Genomic DNA, 21,505 nt, shown 5'->3' with positions numbered 1-21,505 from the left:
TGGCCGAATGATTCAGAACAAATCGCGAACCGATTCGGACCGTTTTGCTTCCAGTTGATTGAAAGGAACCGACTCAAAGGAGTGATTCATTCGCGAATCGGGCATCGTTAGTTCTGACAACCAGCCAACTGAAAATGCGGCACACACACCAGTAAATTATTTCTGAAATATTGTAAGAGGAAATGTTTCTCTTTAACCTCCGTCGTGAGAAAAGCGTTTATCAGTAAACTGAGGATCCGGCAGAGGGCGCTGTGCTGATTTCAGCGCTGTTTTCTCCTGCGTGTGTTCGCCTTTGTTCGGATTCTTTCTCTGCTGGTTCCGGACATTGTGTTGCGGCTCTCAAACTGTTTATTTCGTTATTTCATCTGTTAAACAGCTCTAAAGATCAGTGAAGAATGGCCTTTAACTATCCAAACGCCTATAGGGACGAGTCAGTGGTGAGTGAATAAAATAAGAGAGAGAATCTATGAATGGATACAAGAATGAAGGTGAAATGGATGAATGAGTGGGCAAAAGAATGAATGAATCAGTGACTATATGGAAGAGTAAATGCAGAATAGACTGAATGAATAGATAAAATAATGAAAGAATGCTGGTCCTCGTTTGACTGACATAAGAAATGCCATTTGATTGATAAGCACAATTTTTTCCCCAACGTGTTGCCATTGTTTTCATTGTTATTTTTTTAATGGATGATTTGAAATAGCACACAGACATGAGTTTTGTGGCTGATATTCTCTGTTTTATCAGGTTGATGACTATCATGGCACTAAAGTTCCTGACCCCTACAGCTGGCTAGAAGATCCTGACAGTGAAAAAACACAGGTAGACTACTCACAACACACTCACCTGAAAGACACTGGTGTTTGAGATGCATCTTTTTACTCTTTATATTTGTCTCCCTATGTAGGCATTTGTGAATGCTCAGAATCAGTTGACTCTGCCGTTCCTGGAGCAGTGTGAGATAAGAGACGTCTTCAAGGATCGGATGACTGAACTCTATGACTACCCCAAATACAGCTGCCCCTTCAAACGTGGGAACAGGTGAGATGTGCTGTTCCTTAAAAGGATAGTTCACCCAGTAATTATCATTGTCTCATTATTTACTCACCCTCTTGCTGTCTTGAACTCTTTGATTTACAGTGTAAGTCAATGGCATCCAAAACTTTCAAGCACCAAAAAGGACATAAATGGAGCATAAAAGTAATCCATACAACTCAAGTGGTTTAATCCAAGTCTTCTGAAGCGATATGATCGGGCAAAAGTCCTTATTCACTATTAATCTCGACATCCGAAATCTCCTTGGTATGCGCGTTCATGAGAGAAGCTTGATTCAACTAATTATAGATGCAAGATGGCACCACGGATGGCCGCCTCGGTGTGGAGATTGAAGTTGTTTTTTCCGATTAGCCTCACTAACAAGTGGCTTTCTTGTGGCCACACAGCTGTTTAGTCCCAATCGTGTAAGTGCTCGTCGCATTGTGCGTGTGGAAATGCTCTTTCACTATTAAACATAGCCGCGAGTTTATTTTTTACAATGTAACTTCACCAAGATTTTTTAGTGATCTCCGATCACAATCATTCAAGATTTTTTTCCGACCACATTTCTTCCGTGAAGTTGACGGTTCACCACTATCCTTCCAGGTTTTAATAATGCGTTGGACAGTTCTTAACCCAATTCCAGTGATTTCAGCAATCTCCTTGTTGTTTTCTATGCTTGATGCAGGCCAGCAATTTGCCCCCTCTGAAAAACAGTAACACATTTTCCACGGATACGTTTTCCGACATGGTTGTTTACGAAATGAGAAGCTACACACTGCATCAGTTAGGGTTAAAAGAATTGTTGCCAGCTGAATCATATTAATCACTGCAATAATGATCCAATCATTGGCTCTTAAGTATCTGCTTATTTAAATCCAAATTTCAACTTTTTTTTTTTTTTTTGGCCAGGCAGTGTATTTGTGTTCCACAGAAGAAAGTTATACGAGTTTGAGACGATATAAGAAAACTATCAATTTTAGCTGAATGCGCAAAAATCTTTACATTTGAAGTCTGTGGCGCAAGGCTCTGGGATAAATGTTAAAATATGTTCCTATCAGACAAGTGTGATAAAACTGCTTTCTAACCTTGTCTGTGCTAAGTTATATCTAAGCTTTCATCTCATGTTGAGACTATGTAAAGTCTCTACTAGGACTGGGTAAAAATATAGATTTTCCGATAAATCTCCATCTTCATTTGAACAATCCTGACATTGATTCTAAAATTCCCTAGATCGATCTTTCACTTTAAAGTACATTAGTTTTGGTTGTGTTGATTATTATATCTATTAAATAAATAGCCATTGAATGGCATAGTTTGGACCATGTTATTAAAGGAATATTCTGGGTTCAATACAAGTTAAGCTGAATTGACAGCATTTGTGGCATAATGTTGATTACCACAAATTAATTTTGACTTGCCCCTTCTTGTCTTTAAAATAACCATAAATCTGGGTTACAGTGAGGCACTTACAATGGAAGTCAATGGGGCCAATCCGTAATCATTAAAATACTCACTGTTTCAAAAGTACAGCCACAAGATGTAAACAATATAGATGTTAACATGATTTTAGTGTGATTAAAATCTCTTACTAACCTTTTCTGTGTAAAGTTATAGCCATTTTTACATCTTCGTTGCCATGATGTAATGTCAACAAACTCTAAAACTACTGTAAAAATGATGATTTAAACAACTTTACATCTCAAATAATACAGAAGAAGAAGAGTTTTAACAGAAGAATTAATGTAAGTGTACATTACATTACTGTACAATTTAAAGCATTAGCGGAGAGAGAACTTCTTTCAAATGTAAGCAACAGAAAAATAACCCCAAATGGATCATAATCGAAACAAATCAGAATCTAAGCAAATAAGCAGCTTGTGAATCAGAAATGAATCAATTCAGGAACTTTGTATCGATACCCACCCCTTAAAATCCATCTATAACAGTAGTCCCATTGCTAAAGGACGTTTTAGACAAATTCACAGCTTAAATCACACACTTTTTTTGTACAGAATAATTGATAAGTGCTTTATCAAACATTTTAATTCTCCAGAATGCCTTGGCATTACTGTAAACATAACTTTTGTTTGTTTTTTACAAATTGAGTTATTTTCATCTGTGGCAGTTGACAGGATGCCGTAGATGCTGACCAAACTTGTTTTGAACCTGGAACATATGTTTTATCATGCATTCAGCTAAGAACCAGTGATTTTGAACCAATTGTGATTTTGCTTTAATGCCGAAGAACGTAGTTATGGATGTAAACACTCCTTTCTCTCCTGTAGGTATTTTCACTTTTATAACACGGGTCTTCAGAACCAAAGTGTTCTGTACATGCAAAAGAACCTTGAGGCAGAACCCACCATCTTCCTGGATCCAAACACATTCTCAGAGGACGGGACAGTTGCTTTACAAGGTGCTGGATGTATCTGTGTTTTGTTGATTATGTATGTGAAGTGACTGACATGTCTTGTTTCAGTCGGATTGGAGCTTGTGATTTTTGAGAAGGCTTGTCCCATTTTTGTGCGCAATATGTATCGGATGGTCAGAGAACGATCTAGGAGACTATTTTGTATGTTTTGTAGGTTATGCATTCTCTGAGGATGGCGAGCACTTGGCGTACGGTACCAGTGCGAGCGGTTCTGACTGGGTTGAGATCCGGTTCTTGCGTGTGGATGGCGCTGTACATCTGGAAGACCGACTGGAGAGAGTCAAATTTAGCTGCATGTCCTGGACACATGATGGGAAGGGACTCTTCTACAACTCCTATCCTGAGCAGGAGGGCAAGAGTGACGGTACACACACACGCTCACATGTGAGGCAAAGGTGAAACACAAACTCACACTCTGGTTTAAACGATCTTGATTGTTGTCCTTTCTCTCTCTTTCTCTCAGGTACTGAGACGTCCACTAACCTGCACCAGAAGTTGTTCTATCATGTGTTAGGAACCCCTCAGTCTCAGGACGTTCTGTGTGCTGAATTTCCTGAGCAGCCGAAATGGATGAGCGGTGCTGAGGTAACACACAAACTCATACATCAACCCTCCAAGGACACTTTGAATTAGCTAGTAAATTTGAGTTTTTACTCGCCAGACTCAAAAAAAATAACTTTTTGGCTGAAGTTGATTCAGTTGTGGACAGTGGTGTTACAAAGCACCTGGCTCAAGGCAGAGTAACATGAAGGGGAGGCCACACATGGATTTAAACAAAATTGTATTTATTTTAAAATAAAAATCAACAGAAACAAATTAAGGGGCTGGTGAGGGGAAGCCAAAACACTGTGGAGAAGAGCCATTTTATGAACTGAAGGTATCCTGCTACAACTGTTCCGTGACTCCGTCCTATAAAACAGAGAGAGTGAGACAATGCCATCTGGTGGACAAAACAGCACTAACACCCAGGGCCGTAACAGTGGTTCCACATGCTTTAAATGAGTTTTCTTAGCTTAAAATTACTATGTAATCTCAACTCAAATATTTTGTGTTGAAAGAACCTAGTTGAATTGTGTAAACCCAACAAAATCAGAAATGCGAATAGCTGGGTTTCCATCCACGTATTTGAAAGCATATTTTGGGGTATCGCATTAAAACCGCTGGATGGAAACACCGAGATGCGAAGAGGGAACCTAATTGAATTGGGTAAACCCAACAAAATTTGACATGTCAAAGTAACTCTTAGTAATCTCTTATTTCTTTATATACGAGCTAGTGACAGTGAATGTTAACATGCTAAATACATGCTGGTGGGAAGCACTAGAGTAGGGCTGTCACTATTACTCTATTTTATTTGATTACTCGATTCAAAAAATTCCTAGAGTACAAAACAGCTGAATCGAAAGTAAGGCGCAAGTAACACGTTCCACGGACGAGGGTCCAAACACACAATGAAAAGAGTGGTCAGCTGTGTGAGAGCACTTCACTTTAGATGTATAAAACAATGCAGTTGTGTGTCTACCTGAAGAACTATAACCACTTCAGCAATGAAACAGCACTTGAAAAGATGAAATCCAGTTTTCACAGACTCACAGGAAACGTGATAAGTTCACTGCTTACAAAATGTGGTGTTGCGAGAGAAGTCTGTTCGTTGCCAGGTGTCCTGCTGAAAACACATTGTAATGCATGCTAAACCTATTTATCTACACAACCGTTTGCAATGTATGCTTTTATGAAGCAACATAAAATCATGTCATGAAAAAGACGTCTGTCTGACTTGAAAGTTACACACTCAGTCCAGATGATCTAAGCAGGTTATTTCCTGCAGATTGTAATTTAGGTTCCATTCTGTGTAAATTAATTACAATTTAAATGTAAATGCAATCTTACTCCTCGTGTAATTTAGGTTTCATAAAGATTAAGTTTGTAATAGTTCTCAATGCCCCACTTCTGATAAATATTTGATAGTTTATGGCCATTATCACCAGTAAAATAGAACTTGATGTGGAAATCCAGAGAACTTAATTTACTGAATATATCCACAGCTCTGTATGCTGTCAGTCAAATCTCAACGTGACCCTGCCTGTAAAGCCACATGGTTGCGCATCTCGCACCCCACAGACACATTATGAAACGGGCTTACATAAAGGAATATCGGCTAGTCTTCGCATGTGAAATTATTAACAGTGTTTACTCAAGAAGTTTACTCAGTGTTTACTACTGGAGAGGTGGTGGTGTAGTGGGCTAAATCACTGAACTGGCAAGCAGATGGTTGCCGGTTTGATCCCACCAGCCACCACCATTGTGTCCTTGTGCAAGGCACTTAGCTCCAGGTTGCTCCGTGGGGATTTTCCCTGTAATAAGGGCACTGTAAGTCGCTTTGGATAAAAGCATCTGCCAAATGCATTAATGTAAATGTAAAAGAAGGAACTGAATGTCCAGATGATTAAGGGCATTTTACACAGTTCTTAGTAAGCAATAAGCTTTTGCGATCTAGACAGTATGTACAACAAGCGCAACAATGCTGCAGTTTAACGCAAGAGAGTGAAAACATCTCTAATTTACTCAGTTACTGTTGTCCCCTGCCCAGTTTCAGTTAAAAATAGTCATATTTACTCAACACAAATGGATTAAAGTAGTCTTTTTTTTTTTCTCATTGAAAAAACTTAGTTAAATTAAGTTGACTTGGTTACATGCATTTTTTGAGTAATATGAACAAGGGAGGATTCAGTAAACCTAACGATAGTGAAAGTTTTTTTGTTTTTTGCGTGCATGTAAGAGAAATGCATCTGAAAACTGAAAAAGTAAATTGGGAAGTTGGCATCTTCACACACACACACACATATATATATATATATATATATATATATATATATATATATAAGGAATAATTGACGACGGACCGTTGAATTGTTTAAAAATAATGCAGGTGGTAATGCTTTTTTTAAACAATTCAACGGGACGGAGTCAATTATTCCGCTTATACCACGGTTACCACACCTTAAGACATCGTTCAGGGTTTTATTTCAAGATATTTTCTGGTTTTTGTCTCTAAAACGCTCTTGTGAGTAGAACTACTTTCTTCCGCCACATATTCAGTGTCTTGCTTTAATACAGTCGGAGCCTTCGTTGCTAATTCGAAAACGTCACATTAGAACTAGCAACGGAGGCTTGTGCTGCTTTACTCGAGGACTTACTGGAGTAACAAGTTAATGCGTTTGTGCGTGTGTGTGACAGTTTGTATTTGAGGGATTGAAAGAGAGAAACTCAGAAAATGAGATCTCGCTTCTGGGATTACCTTTTTTGTTGCAGTTTTCGTCAGAAGTATCATCGCTTAAAAATCGCCAAGATGTATGTCGCCATATTCCTGTTATAAACCTTGACAACTATTTTTTTTCATCCCCACTGAGATGCAGGAGTGCGCTGACATGACGGCTCTGTTTTTCTGTAACCAGTATGTTTGGGCTTTAAGTGTGTGCGTTACACGTATAATGTCTGTGTGTCCACGAATGTGGGAGTGTGTGTGAGAGAGGGGGAGCTTGAGGGTTTTTCCCAGGGATATTTCAGATAATATAGAAACTGTTGTACTGATCAAGTGTATCTAACTTTGCTACAGCTCAAGCCTTCATTGCTAATTAGAAAACGTCATTTTAGAACTAACAACGGAGGATGCACTGCTCTGTCTGTCTGTCTGTCTGTCTGTCTGTGTGTGTGTGTGTGTGTGTGTGTGAGCGAAATGGGGGTTGTGCGGTGCTTTCCACTACAGCTATGTGAGGCTGATTAGGGTGAAATATATTGAAACATTAAAAGTTATTTCGGATAATAGAAATTGTTGTATTGATCAAGTTGCGGGGGTGCGGCTCTATTTGTCGGTCGCGACTCGAGTCTCAGTGCGTGCGTGCGTGCGTGTGTGTGTGTGTGAGCGTGTGTAAGTGCGAGGGAGATGAGGGAGTGTGAGGGCTCTTTTTAACCGAAACTGAAATAAATGTAGGATTAGACATTGTTTGATGTTCTTAACCGATTTACTTAAACCAGTGTCTTTGTTTTAACTGGTTATTTTGTTGTGGTAGCCTGTAGGGCTCTTTGAAATAACTGAAATAATTTGGCAAAGTGATATGGAACCGTTATGCGGTCAAGACCTGGAACTACTTTATAGCCGTGCATTTCCTTGAAAAATAATTGCACACCTTAGAATGTCCTTGAACCAATCAGAATCAAGCATTCAACAGCCCCGTGGTATAAATATATATATATTATTCATATATGTATGACTTAACGTGCTATGACATGTGAAAGTGTGGATTATATTTTATTTTGTTTTTATTTTATATTTAGTTTTATTTTAATTACATTTTAGCTTTTTTTAAATATACAAATTCCACAGATTCTATCAATTTATATGATGTCATGAAATTTAAATTATAGTAATGATACAAGCTGTCACTGTTTGAAATTTCATACACATTTTTAACACAAAATAGAATTCCATTTAATTTCTGATTGTGTTATGAAGCGAATAATGTGTTTTCAGGTGTCTGATGATGGGCGTTATGTGCTGCTGTCAATCAGAGAGGGCTGTGACCCCGTCAACAAACTGTGGTACTGTGACCTGAATACTGTGTCGCAGGAAATTAATGGTACAGAAACGCAAACCGTAACATTACACGACATAAATGTTTTTACATTATTTATGCTGCCTTCATGTACTGTCGGAATTATCCTACGAAACTTCTGAAGTGGTAATTTCGAGTAAGTTGTGTTCAAGTGCTTTGTTGTCGGAACGAACCGGAAACATGGACAAAGCCAGGCTCATTCTTGCATATTTCTTGGGGAACTCTTATTTTGAATCCTTAATACATTTTACTTCGTTAGCTTGCTGATGATAATTGAATTTTGGTCAAATACAAGCTATATTATGGTGTAAAAACAACATGCTTCAAATGGTTACTGATATACATAAATATTTCTACAGAAACCGTATGTTGAAAGTTTACGTCTCCTCCCAACTCGGAAACTCAGGTATCAAAATACATTTCTGAGTTTCCCAGTCGTAATTACAACTTGAGGGGTCATTCATGTGCAACTTCCGAGTGGGAAACTTGTATTTACGGTAATTCCGAATCTGATAGCACGTGAAGGCCGCATTATATCATTTACAGGAGCTCGGAAATTTTACTGGTTTAACATTTATTCATTTAGCAAAAGCTTTTTTTTCCCCACAAAGCAACTTACAAATGAGAAATAGTCCAACAAGCACCTTTTTTACAATTATTATGCACAAAATGCTTTTATCAGCAGTTTCCTGGCAGCAATGGCTCATTTCTTTTTCCTTATTGACAGGTTTGTTGCCGTGGGTGAAGCTGATCGATAACTTTGATGCAGAATATGAATACGTCACAAATGAAGGAACCGTTTTCACTTTTAAAACCAACTTGGATGCTCCTCGATATCGACTCATCAATATTGACTTTGCCCAACCATCCGTCAGCCAATGGAAAGTGCTCGTTCCCCAACACGACAAAGATGTCATTGGTAAGTAAGAGATTAATACTGTTTAAAGGCAACATTAAATCATAATGAATGAATCTTAATAAATGTCTCTGGTCTTATTGTGCACGATTCATCATTGCACGTTATTCCTTTTTCTCCCCAATTTGGATTGCCCAATTCCAAATGTGCTCTAAGTCCTCGTGGTGGCGCAGTGACTCGCCTCAATCCGGGTGGCGGAGACATAGCGCGTGTGGAGGCTTCACGCTATTCTCCGTGGCATCCACGCACAACACACCACGCACCCCACCGAGAGCGAACCACATTATAACGACCACAAGGAGGTTACCCCATGTGACTCTATCCTCCCTAGCAACCGGGCCAATTTGGTTGCTTAGGAGATCTGGCTGGAGTCACTCAGCACGCCCTGCATTTGAACTCACGACTCCAGGGGTGTTAGTCAGCGTCAATACTCGCTGAGCTACCTAGGCCCCCATTGCACGTTAATCTAAAGAAATGTGACAACTTTGTGACATCAGCAGTAGAGAAAAGTAACTACATAGACATCAAAGTTATTTCCTCAGCAGAGAAAAGTAATACTAGTAACCAATAAGATAGCCCACTTTTTAATAGATAAATTTGAATGAATGAATATTCTCTTTCACGCATTGTGAATGTTGTCTTTAAACAGATTAGTATACGATAGATGTAGAGACAGTATTGTTTTAGTATTTGATAATAAACACATGACATAGTTGTATTTCAACAGTGTGTTGATGTAATTTTACATCTTTTATCTCTCTTTCAGTGTTTGCTACCTGTACGTATTCCAGCTTCCTGTTTGTGTGTTTTCTCCATGATGTGAAAAATGTGTTAAAAATGTTCCATTTGTCCTCGGGGGAGGAGATGCGCACATTTGCGCTGGACGTTGGCTCAGTCGTGGGCTTCACTGGCAGGAAAAAAGACTCTGAGATCTTTTACAGCTTCACCTCCTTCCTGTCTCCAGGTCAGTTCAAGGTTCACAATGCTCAGAAACCTTCTCAAAATAAATTCTCTTAACCTTAAATTGCTTTTATGACAGCGCTGATGTGGACTGGATGTGTTGTGTTTTCCTGCAGCAATCATCTATCACTGTGATCTCACTAAAGATCCACTGCAGCCACATGTCTTCAGAGAAGTCACTGTGAAGGGATTCAATCCTGCCGATTACCAGACCACTCAGGTACATCAGCATGCTTTCAGACACCTCTTTGTCTGTCTGTCTGCAGTACAGTCCTCTTTGTTTTGACTCTGTGTGTTTGTTACAGGTCTTTTATCCCAGTAAAGATGGCACACAAATCCCGATGTTTATTGTCCATAAGAAAGGCATCAAGCTGGATGGCTCCCACCCAGCCTTCCTGTATGGTTATGGAGGTTTCAATATTTCCATCACACCCAGCTACAGGTAAAACACAAACCATACCCAAAACTCGAACACAACCACAGAAAGCTGATCATACACACTGCTGTAATAGTACTAAACTCAAACAACAGACTTTAGATGACGCATTTATGTTCATGAGCAGAAGGCCGTTTCTTTGGTCTGTCAGTGATTTGAAAATAACCTCAATGATTCTGAGTGCGTTTACATGCACATTCTTGCACGGGTAATGCTTAATAAGCAGACGTGTGTGGTCATGTAATCGCATTAAACAGCTTTCTTTAGTCAGTGTAAGGTCATAAATGGCATTAGATTAAGCAGATCGACATGCATAGATTTTTTCCCATTAAAACAATTTTGTGTTGCATGTAAACACCTTAAAGAGATGGTTCACCCAGAAATGAAAATTCTCATCATTTTTTCACTCTCATGCCATCCTAGATGTGTATGACTTTCTTTGTTCATATGAACACAAATGAAGATTTTTAGAAGAATATATCAGCTCTGTAGGGCCAGACAATGCAAGTGAATGGTGGCAAGAACTTTGAAGGTTAAAAAAAGCATATAAAGGCAGCATAAAAGTATTCCATACGACTCCAGTGGTTAAATCCATATCTTCAGAAGTGATACGATACGATTCCAGTGGTTAAATCTATATCTTCAGAAGCAATATGATAGGATCTGTTTCTCACCCACACCTATCGTATCACTTCTGAAGATATGGATTTAACCACTGGAGTCGTATTGAATACTTTTATGCTGCCTTTATATGCTTTTTTTTAACCTTCAAAGTTCTTGCCACCATTCAGTTGCATTGTATGGACCTACAGAGCTGATATATTCTTCTAAAAATCTTCATTTGTGTTCAGCAGAAATAAAAGTCATACACATCTGGGATGGCATGAGGGTGAGTAAATGATGAGAGAATTTCGATTTTTGGTTGAACTATCCATTTAACTGCCATCATAACTGCCTTGTCCAATGTGCACGTGTTGTGAGCATGAGTATTTTTGGGAGTAATCAGCGTATTAGTGTGCATGTAAACGTGCTCTGTTTGTTTTCAGTGTTTCACGACTGATATTCGTCAGGCATCTGGGAGGAGTTTTAGCGGTGGCCAACATAAGAGGAGGTGGAGAATATGGAGAGACATGGCATAAAGGCATGTGAATAGTTCAAATAGAATATTTTCATAGTTTGCCAAGTACACGTATAGTGCAAAAATAGTATGAGTAGTATGCTATTCCAGACATCCTGTAGGACATATCTGGCATAGTGTTGCATTTTATATTAAAATGATCTCTCACATCCTCTGTTCTCTCTCTCTTCTTGTCCAGCGGGGATGCTGGCCAATAAGCAGAACTGTTTCACAGATTTTCAGTGTGCTGCTGAATATCTGATAAAGGAGGGTTACACTTCACCCAGCAAACTCACCATCAACGGAGGCTCCAACGGGGGTCTGCTCGTGGGTACGACACACACAAACTCACACACACACAGACATACACATTCAGGTTCATACTGGTTCTGATCCGGTGCTCTCCTCTCGTGCAGCTGCGTGTGTGAACCAGAGGCCTGATCTGTTCGGCTGTGCTGTGGCTCAGGTCGGCGTCATGGATATGTTGAAGTTTCATAAGTTCACCATCGGACACGCATGGACCACTGATTTCGGCTGCTCGGAAATCAAAGAGCAGTTTGATTGGTTGATCAAGTAAGTTTGTATTAAGATTGATTTGCATATTGAGGGATGAATCGCAATTAGAGCTGATTTTCCAATTAATTGCGATCTTCTTTTGAACGATCCCAATATCTAGGTATGTCCCGATACTGGTATCAAAATTGGGTCCGATATCGAGCTCATGTGTGCTCGTAAAAATGCTCTGATACCATCTGACGTACGATTGTCATTTTGTAAACATTCAGCGCACTAAAATCACGTCTTGTCCTAGTGTGATTGTTAAACCGCAAACGCTGCGATTTCATTAGATAAATATATAGTTTGAATGTGCCGCGCGCTTCAAATGTGAGTTTTTGTGAATGTGTGGAGATGGTGTTGTGCAGACATAAATACAAAAAGTGCTTATACCTTTTAGAGGTCCTTTTCTCATACACCGAAAACACTTTCATGAGCATTGCATGCTCTGTTTGTAGCAGATGACCACGAGCAGAGCACTAATTCATTTTGTAGCGAGAGGCACATGCAGACTATATATTTAATTAAATAGCAGCTGTTTGCGGTTTAATGATCACATTGGGTCATGTAGCGACCTGCTTTTCTGGAAGTGAGAAACTAACGTCAAAACACACACACAAATGGAAAGGGCTTCAAAATAAAAGCTCAATTTAAATGGAAAAAAGTATGACAAATATATCACTACTGTACTACTTACAGAAATACTCAAACAAGCCCGTCTGGCACCAACAATCATGCCACGGTCCAAATCACTGAGATCACATTTTTTCCCCATTCTGATGGTTGATGTGAACATTAACTGAAGCTCCTGACCTGTATCTGCATGATATTATGCACTGCACTGCTGCCACACGATTGGCTGATTAGATAATCGCATGGATGATTGTTGGTGCCAGATGGGCTGGTTTGAGTATTTCTGTAACGGCTGATCTCCTGGGATTTTCACACACAACAGTCGCTAGAATTTACTCAGAATGGTGCCAAAAACAAAGTGAGCGGCAGTTCTACAGATGGAATGGCTTGTTGATGAGAGAGGTCAATGGAGAATGGCCAGACTGGTTCAAACTGACAAAGTCTACGGTAACTCAGATAACCACTCTGTACAATTGTGGTGAGAAGAATATAATATCAGAATGCTATTCTGAGAGGCGGGTTGGCGCTGTTTTGGCGGCACGAGGGGGACCTACACAATATTAGGCAGGTGGTTTTAATGTTGAGGCTGATCGGTGTAAATGCTATATAATATATGCAATTTCGAGACATTTTTATTGATGGAATTTGTAAGAAATTAAAATGTTAAACTGTGACCAAAATGATAAACTAATGATAAAATGAAATTTGTAAAATTAATATTTTCGTAATGTACGAAGTTAGAAGGTCCCCTGCATAATTAACAGTATTAATTAAGAGAGAATTTCTTTCATATGTAAGTAAAATGCACATTTTAACTGAAATCTACCAAAATTGAACAGGCATCTGAACAAATCATAATCGGAATCGAGAGTTTGTTAATTGGAATCAAATAGAATCGGGGAAATTTGTATTGACACCCGGTAATCGCAATCTCTGCCACTGATGTACAACTTTTTTGTTTTTCTTGGTTAACAGAGGCATTAACTGGAACAGAAATGCATTTCAGTTTAAGTATTAAGGCTGTGCATTAATTACATATTTTTTTACCGCGGTTAAGAGGATGTTAGATATGACCTGTTTTGTCTTTTTTAATTATGTTAAATCACTGTAACACTCAGCCTCAAGTAGCTTATTGCTTTTCAAACACAACTGCAACAACATTATGATTAAAATAAATCCCATCCCACTCCCTTATTTGCTATTTTATGACTGCTTTGAACGTGGCTCATCCATTTTATAATACGATTTTTACACTATTCATGATGCAGCATGTTTATTTGAAATACAATGATTTAAAAAAAAATTTGGAATGCCCAATTCCCACTACTTAGTAGGTCCTCGTGGTGGCGCGGTTACTCACCTCAATCTGGATGGCGGAGGACAAGTCTCAGTTGCCACCGCTTCTGAGATCGTCAATCCGCGCATCTTATCATGTGTCTCGCTGTGCATGACACCGCGGAGACTCGCAGCATGTGGAGGCTCATGCTACTCTCCGTGATCCACGCACAATTTACCACGCGCCCCATTGAGAGCGAGAACCACTAATCGCCACCACGAGGAGGTTACCCCATGTGACCCTAGCAACTGGGCCAATTTGGTTGTTTAGGAGACCTGTCTGGAGTCACTCAGCACACCCTGGATTCGAACTCGCGACTCCAGGGGTGGTAGTCAGCGTCAATACTCGCTAAGCTAATAAGCAGACAACGTGTGTTGTCATGTAAGCGCATTAAACTGCGTTCCTTTTTTTTTTTTGTTGCTGTAAAGTCATAAACGGCACAAGAATAAACTGATTGTCACGGGTAGATTTTTGCCCATTATGCTGATTTTGCGTCGCATGTAAACAACTTAACAGGCATTCTAACCAGCTTGACGTCCATAGCAGAGAATAACGCAATTATTTGAAATATCACGTAAACGCGATTTGGAATTTCTTGCTTTGTCAGATTTTAAAAAAAAAAGCTGATTTTTGGGAGTAATCAGCGTATTAGTGTGCATGTTGTGCTCAGTGATAGTTGCCTACCATTTATTATTGTGTATCACTGACATAATTCCCAAGCACACTCATCTGTAATGAATTTAAAGCACTGTAAATGTTTTACACCCGCAGGTATTCTCCACTTCATAATATCCAGGTTCCAGAAGGTGATGGGGTTCAGTACCCCGCTGTACTGTTGTTGACGGGTGACCATGATGACCGCGTGGTGCCTCTACACTCATTAAAATATATCGCAACCCTGCAGCATGTGGTTGGTCACTGGTCTGGCCAATTAAACCCTCTTTTTATCTATGTGGACACCAAATCCGGTCACGGCGCAGGAAAACCCACCAGTAAAGTCATTCAGGAGGTGGCTGACACGTACGCCTTTATCGCTCGCTGCCTGAACCTCAGCTGGCTCGAATGAAACGACGAGTTTCGAGGCTCTTGCTTGTTTGCTCTCTTGTTCACTAAAATAATCACTTTCTTGATATTTTGGTCTTTTTCACCCTCAAATGTTTCATTAGTTCACAAGTTATAGACTAGTAGAAACGTTTCAACACTGTCATTTTAAAAGTGTTGGTCAAGAGCTCTTACCTGAACTGCAGTGATGACTGATATCATTTCACAGTGTGTCCCGGCTGTGTACGGGATACACTGGACTCATACCTTTCTTAGGAAATATTGTAATTGCTGAGGTCACAGATGCAAAGTGTCATAACCTCTCCAGCACTTAACAAAATCTGTATTTGACAACTGGAAGGCATGAACAGTTCATGGGTTAATGCATAATTTCAGTGTCAATTCAGTTACTCTTGGCAAGAAATCGTGAGTGTGAGTGAGTGAGTGAGTGAGTGAGTGAGTGAGTGAGTGAGTGAGTGAGTGAGTGAGTGTGTGTGTGTGAGAGAGTGTGTGTGTGTGAGAGAGTGAGTGAGTGTGTGTGTGAGAGAGAGAGTGAGTGAGTGTGTGTGTGTGAGAGAGTGAGTGAGTGTGTGTGTGTGTGTGAGAGAGTGAGTGAGTGTGTGTGTGTGTGTGAGAGAGTGAGTGAGTGTGTGTGTGTGAGAGAGTGAGTGAGTGTGTGTGTGTGAGAGAGTGAGTGAGTGTGTGTGTGTGAGAGAGTGAGTGAGTGTGTGTGTGTGAGAGAGTGAGTGAGTGTGTGTGTGTGAGAGAGTGAGTGAGTGTGTGTGTGTGTGAGTGTGTGTGTGTGTGAGTGTGTGTGTGTGAGTGTGTGTGTGAGTGAGTGAGTGAGTGAGTTCTATAGAGAAGATTCTGTTTCTACCTCCACATTTATGCAGATTGTTTTATCTTTAAAGGGAAAAGCAAACAAAAATAACCTAGTACAATAAAATAAATTTGAACAAGCATATGCTGTTTGTGTGTGCTCAGAGAATACAGAGGAGCTTGAAACATTGTGTTGATTTCTAACGTGAAATGCTTTTAAAAAAAGACCACAGTGAAACACTGACATTGATGTAAACACCAACATTTTGAGTGTTATCAAAGTCCGTTTTCTCACAGTAATTTATTGCAAGTCCTTCTGACATTTAATCACATGCAAGATATGAATTACAGATGAATTTTACTACTTAAAATGCAAATTGTTGATATCAGGAATTTCATTACTACTAGTGAAAATGCTAATTTTTGTGATATCGGTAAATGGGTTTGAACTAGTAAAAACTTTAATTCTAATGTTAAATCAAAACTGATGTCATTACTCACGGACTAGTAAAAGCTGTAATTTTTTTATTATCTGTAATTGCATTTTTACTAGTGGAATTTCACAATGATCTCCCAAAGTTCTCCTGTTCAAAATGAAGTTACAGATATCTACAATTAATTACTAGTTGAAATTTCAAATTTCACATATCAGCAATGTACTACGTACTAGTAAAAACTTTATTTTTGATATCGATAATTACATTGTTACTAGTGTAAATGTCTATTCCTGATATCAACAATTGTTAAAGAACTTGTTTCAACTTGTTTTAGATGTCTATAATGTTATTTTAACTATAAACAAAATTGTTACTCTCCAATTATTTGATATCTGAAACACAATACCAAAAGCTAACAAATTGGAACATATTAACAGATATATAAAGTTGATATCAGGAAGGGATATTTGTACAAGTAACAATGTAAACATATGAAAATTATAATTTTTACTAGTAATATAGCTGATATGTGAAATTTTAATTTCAACTAGTAAGGAATTATAGATAACTAATTTGGAACAGGAGTGAATGACAGATAATTGTGATCTTCTACATGTCAAAATGCAGTTACAGATATCAAGAATTTTGTTTTATACTAGTTGAAATACCATTTGAAATCAAGAATGCTTATTTCTGCGAGTAATTGTCATTTTCATATCAAGTACGTTTAAAATAACGTTTTTACTAGTTCACATGTAATCGCTGATCTCAAACATTATCACTTGCTCTAGTAGTAATTTCATTCCTGATATCAAGAATTAGCATTTTAACTAGTGGAAATGTAATTGTTAATATTTACAATTTATATATCCTGCATGTGATTTAATGTCAATAGGGCTTGCCATATCAGTTTAAATATCTGCAGTGTTTCGCTGTCCCCGTCTGGTGGCAGGATTACACGTCCACGTCCCTAAAACAAAAAAGCATTTTCAGTCTTTATTTGGCTGTGTTTTATGGTGGAAAAAGTTCATGCTGGTCGTTGTATACCATGACTGCTGAACATTGAAGATAATTTTATATTTATCTGTTCACGTGAAGAACAATGGTCTTTGTTTTAACCCCGTTAAATGAAGGCAAATTGGAATAAATGCATTAAAACAGTGCACGTACTTCATAATGTGCATTGATATAACACAAACGTTAGTAAATTTAAAGGAATATTCTGGGTTCAATACAAGCTAAGCTCAGTCGACAGCAATTGTGGCTTAATGTTGATTACCACAAAAACTTATTTTGACTCGTCCCTCCTTTTCTTTAAAAAAAGGGAAAGTTGAGGTTACAGTGAGGCACTTACAATGGAAGTGAATGGGGGCCAATTTTTGAAGGGTTTAAAGGCAGAAATGTGAAGCTTATAATTTTATAAAAGCACTTTAATTCTTCTGTTGAAACTGATGGATTATTTGAGCTGTAAAATTGTTTAAATCAACATTTATACAGTCAGTTTGGGGTTTGTTGACATTATATCATCATGGCCATGAAGTTGTAAAATTGGCTATAACTTTACACAGAAAAGGTGAGTAAACTAGTTTATCACACTAAAATCATGTTAACACTCATATTATGTCTTGTGGCCAACAGTGGGTATTAACGCTTACCAATTGGCCCCATTCACTTCCATTGTAAGTGCCTCACTGTAACACAGATTTTTGCTTTTTTTTTTTTTTTAAGGAAAAGGAGGGGCAAAGCAAAATGCATTTTTCATGGTAATCAGTGCTATGTCATAAATGCTGTCGATTTAGCTTAACTTGTATTGAACCCGGAATATTCCTTTAAATTCAAGAATATTTCCTTGAGAACTGATTCTTGGAATTAACCTCTCAGTTGAATGACAAAAAGTGTTGAATCATTGAATTTATGAAGCCATCTGCTTAAAGTCACTTATTTATTTTTATTAATTTTTTATTATTAAAATAGCAAATTTACCATAAATGTTAAATTACAAGTTAACCAACACGAGAAGTTTTTACCACATGCCAAATAAACGCCCATGAAAAAGTTCAGTTCGCAAACAGTTGGCCACACAGGATTATCATAGGGCGATACATTGACAAAATTACTATCATTTTGTTACCATTTTTTTACACATATAAAATGGCAGAATTCCTTAAAGGTTTTGTGCTAAAAAAATAAATAATGTTTTTTTTAAAAAGGGTACAACAGGGCTAAAGGCCCCCGGGGTAAAAGGCACATTTGATTTGATTTTCTCCCAAAACACTAAATAGCAACAAAAACTATACCGCAGCACTTTCCTAAACACCTGTTTATCACTATACACTCAACATTTTCCTGATCCATGAAATCAATGTGTGTACTGTCTAAAAGTTGATTTTAAAGTGATTTGATCTAACATTTAATAATTTTTAAAATGTTGCAAATTTATTAGCCAGAGGGGAACTGGCGCCCACAGTGAGCCTGGTTTCTCCCAAGGTTATTTTTCTCCTTTAACCAACATCTTATGGAGTTTTGTGTTCCTTGCCACAGTCGCCTTCAACTTGCTCACTGGGGGTCTAAATATAAATATAATAATTTTCTATTATTTATTTTAAGGTGCCATTTACAATCATGATTTCTTTTATTATTAAACTGCAGTATTATGACTTGAAGACATAACAGTATTACAGCATTTCCTGTTAAAGCATAATTTCCTGTAAAGCTGCTTTGAAATGTGTGTTGTGAAAAGTGCTATACAAATAAAAATGGCTTGACTTGAGTTGACTTAAAAAATACTTATTTGCCATTTTCAAATCTGGTCAAGGTGTCAATCAAACATTTTCCAATAACTGTCTAATAAGTGAAAGGATAGTATTTGGGGTAAAAAGCCCCCCCATAAAACACATTGTTTTTCTTAAGTGGGGGGAAGAGTGTTCAAAGTGGGCTCATATTGACTGATCCAATCACAGTGGAGATGAATTTGTTTATAGAATACTTGAGATGTTATGAAATGCCAAATGTGATTGAAATTAACAGGAAATGGTGAACCCTTTTCTGAAGTGGTTATCTTGCATTAAGTTCCTCACCACCTTTTTTTTTTTTTAAATGAATTTGAATCAAAACAACCTTAGTTTATTATTTATTTTCACACAAATTATGGTGCTCCATTAATATTTAATAAAAAGAAATGTTTCATCTTTCACTAGTTCATTTTAAATGGTCCAGTGTAACAAGTGAATTTTTTAATGCATGTATCTATCTCAGTTACTATGAGTTTAAAAAGCTGCATGCATTGTAATAATAAGTGACCAACAAGATGGCTTTAATGTGTTTTTTTTAAATCATTATTATGTCTGTCAGTGTATATCTCCTTATTGAGTGCGCTTGGTGTGCGCCTCTTATTAGAGAATGCGGTTGCAAATATTAAGCTCAATTCTTTTTTTCTTCTTTCTTTTTATCCCCTTTTCTCCCAATTTTGGAATGCCCAATTCCCTCTACTTAGTAGGTCCTCGTGGTGGCGCGGTTACTCACCTCAATCCGGGTGGTGGAGGACAAGTCTCAGTTGCCTCCACTTCCGAGACCGTCAATCCGCACATCTTATCACGTGACTCATTGCGCATGACACTCTGGAGACTCACAGCATGTGGAGGCTCATGCTACTCTCCGCGATCCACGCACAACTTACCACACGCCCCATTGAGAGTGAGAACCACTAATCGCGACCACGAAGAGGTTACCCCATGTGACTCTACCCTTCCTATCAACCGGGCCAATTTGGTTGCTTAGGAGACCTGGCTGGAGTCACTCAGCACACCCTGGATTCGAACTCGTGACTCCAGGGGTGGCAGTCAGCGTCAGTACTCACTGAGCTACCCAGGCCCCCTATTAAGCTCAATTCTCCCTTGAGCACACGTGTGACTCTCCCTTGTGATTGGTGCACCGCGCGTTAAGTGTTTGATTGATAAATGGTGTTCATAAAGAGGACGTTGTGTTTGTTGTCTTCAGTGTAAACTATTTAATGTTTCTCTTGCATTTCATTTGCAAGAGAAGCAGCAGGATCAACTTTTTGTTCTCTCTGTCCCGGTGAGTTGTGCATTTGCTTTTTATTCTTCACCTGTCCCCAACAGTACCACTATTCATCTGTATATATTATTAGGTTGAAGTGTGTTGATGTGGTGATCTTAGTTTATGGTAAGAGCCTTTCTCACTGTAGGTAAGGCATTTATTTGGGCTTTAGTGTGGTGGTTTATAAGGGTTCCAATTTTGTTTAAAAGTGTATTCATAATAAATTTGCCATTGCAGGTACGGTGTGGCCCTGTATAACTGTTAGCTTCTGTTTCTTCACATCTGTTCCTGCGTGCTGTTTCATCAGAGTCGCTTCATTGTTTGTTTTGCCAAACTTGTTGCACTACTTTTGTCTTGTTTCTTCATTTTACAGTGCAAAACATTTAAGTAAAGACAGTGGGAAAAAAAATTCGTTGGGCTCCGCTGCATTCAATAAGGCAGAAAATCAGATCCAGATCGGGTTTCGTGATAATAATGTGGGAAATTGCACTATAAAAGTAACTTAACTTAAATTTACATTTACACCAGCACATACTGTATAATCCACATTAAGCAGAACTGAAACTCGAGTTGGCAGGTCCAAAGATGCTAAACTAATGCTTAACCTCTACCTTATTTCCAGAACTTGTTGGCTCGTTATTTGTTTGACATTCAGTTTCTCTTACCCGCACTCTCTGGAGCTGACAATTTTACAACTATATCATTAGCACATCCCTAGCCTAAATAGGGCTTGAAAGAGGAAATGGTCCACATTTTACTATGCAGCCATCTGATGCTGAACCAGCTTACAGCATGCTCACACATCTACATTCGACAGTTCATGCAAAAACATAGTAAAGAAGTATTAATGTTAAATACTTGAGTTGTACAGTTGTTTTGATGAAGTTTAGTTGAAAAAGAATACGTTGGTTTCATAACTTTTGACCAACAAGTTATATTGAGCTGTTATGAGTGATAGGAAATTCATTCAAATTACTAGTAATTCTCACATTAGATGTTAATATAAATTGTCTATTATGTTCTTATTAGATTCAATTTCACAGAAATGTTGATAAAAATAAGATGTCTTCACATGTATCACACTGATTTTGCTGTAGTTAATGCATATTTTGAA

The 21,505-nt window shown here is 38.3% G+C and overlaps 1 protein-coding gene across 1 annotated transcript; it reads left to right on the top strand.

Annotated features, from left to right (window-relative positions):
• Positions 1-301: 301 nt before the first annotated feature.
• LOC127409633 (prolyl endopeptidase-like) lies at positions 302-19,625 on the top strand. The gene is made up of 15 exons (XM_051644328.1): positions 302-437; positions 751-825; positions 911-1,044; positions 3,327-3,457; positions 3,627-3,836; positions 3,936-4,057; positions 8,004-8,109; positions 8,813-9,004; positions 9,768-9,965; positions 10,078-10,181; positions 10,267-10,403; positions 11,444-11,538; positions 11,714-11,845; positions 11,931-12,087; positions 14,810-19,625. The coding sequence occupies exons 1-15, from the start codon at positions 396-398 to the stop codon at positions 15,102-15,104; spliced, it is 2,130 nt and encodes a 709-aa protein (XP_051500288.1). The 5' UTR covers positions 302-395; the 3' UTR covers positions 15,105-19,625.
• Positions 19,626-21,505: the final 1,880 nt, after the last annotated feature.

This window comes from Myxocyprinus asiaticus, chromosome 19 (genome assembly GCF_019703515.2).
Source record: "Myxocyprinus asiaticus isolate MX2 ecotype Aquarium Trade chromosome 19, UBuf_Myxa_2, whole genome shotgun sequence".
NCBI classification, from domain to species: Eukaryota; Metazoa; Chordata; class Actinopteri; order Cypriniformes; family Catostomidae; genus Myxocyprinus; species Myxocyprinus asiaticus.
This window is presented reverse-complemented; position numbering and strand designations above follow the sequence as displayed.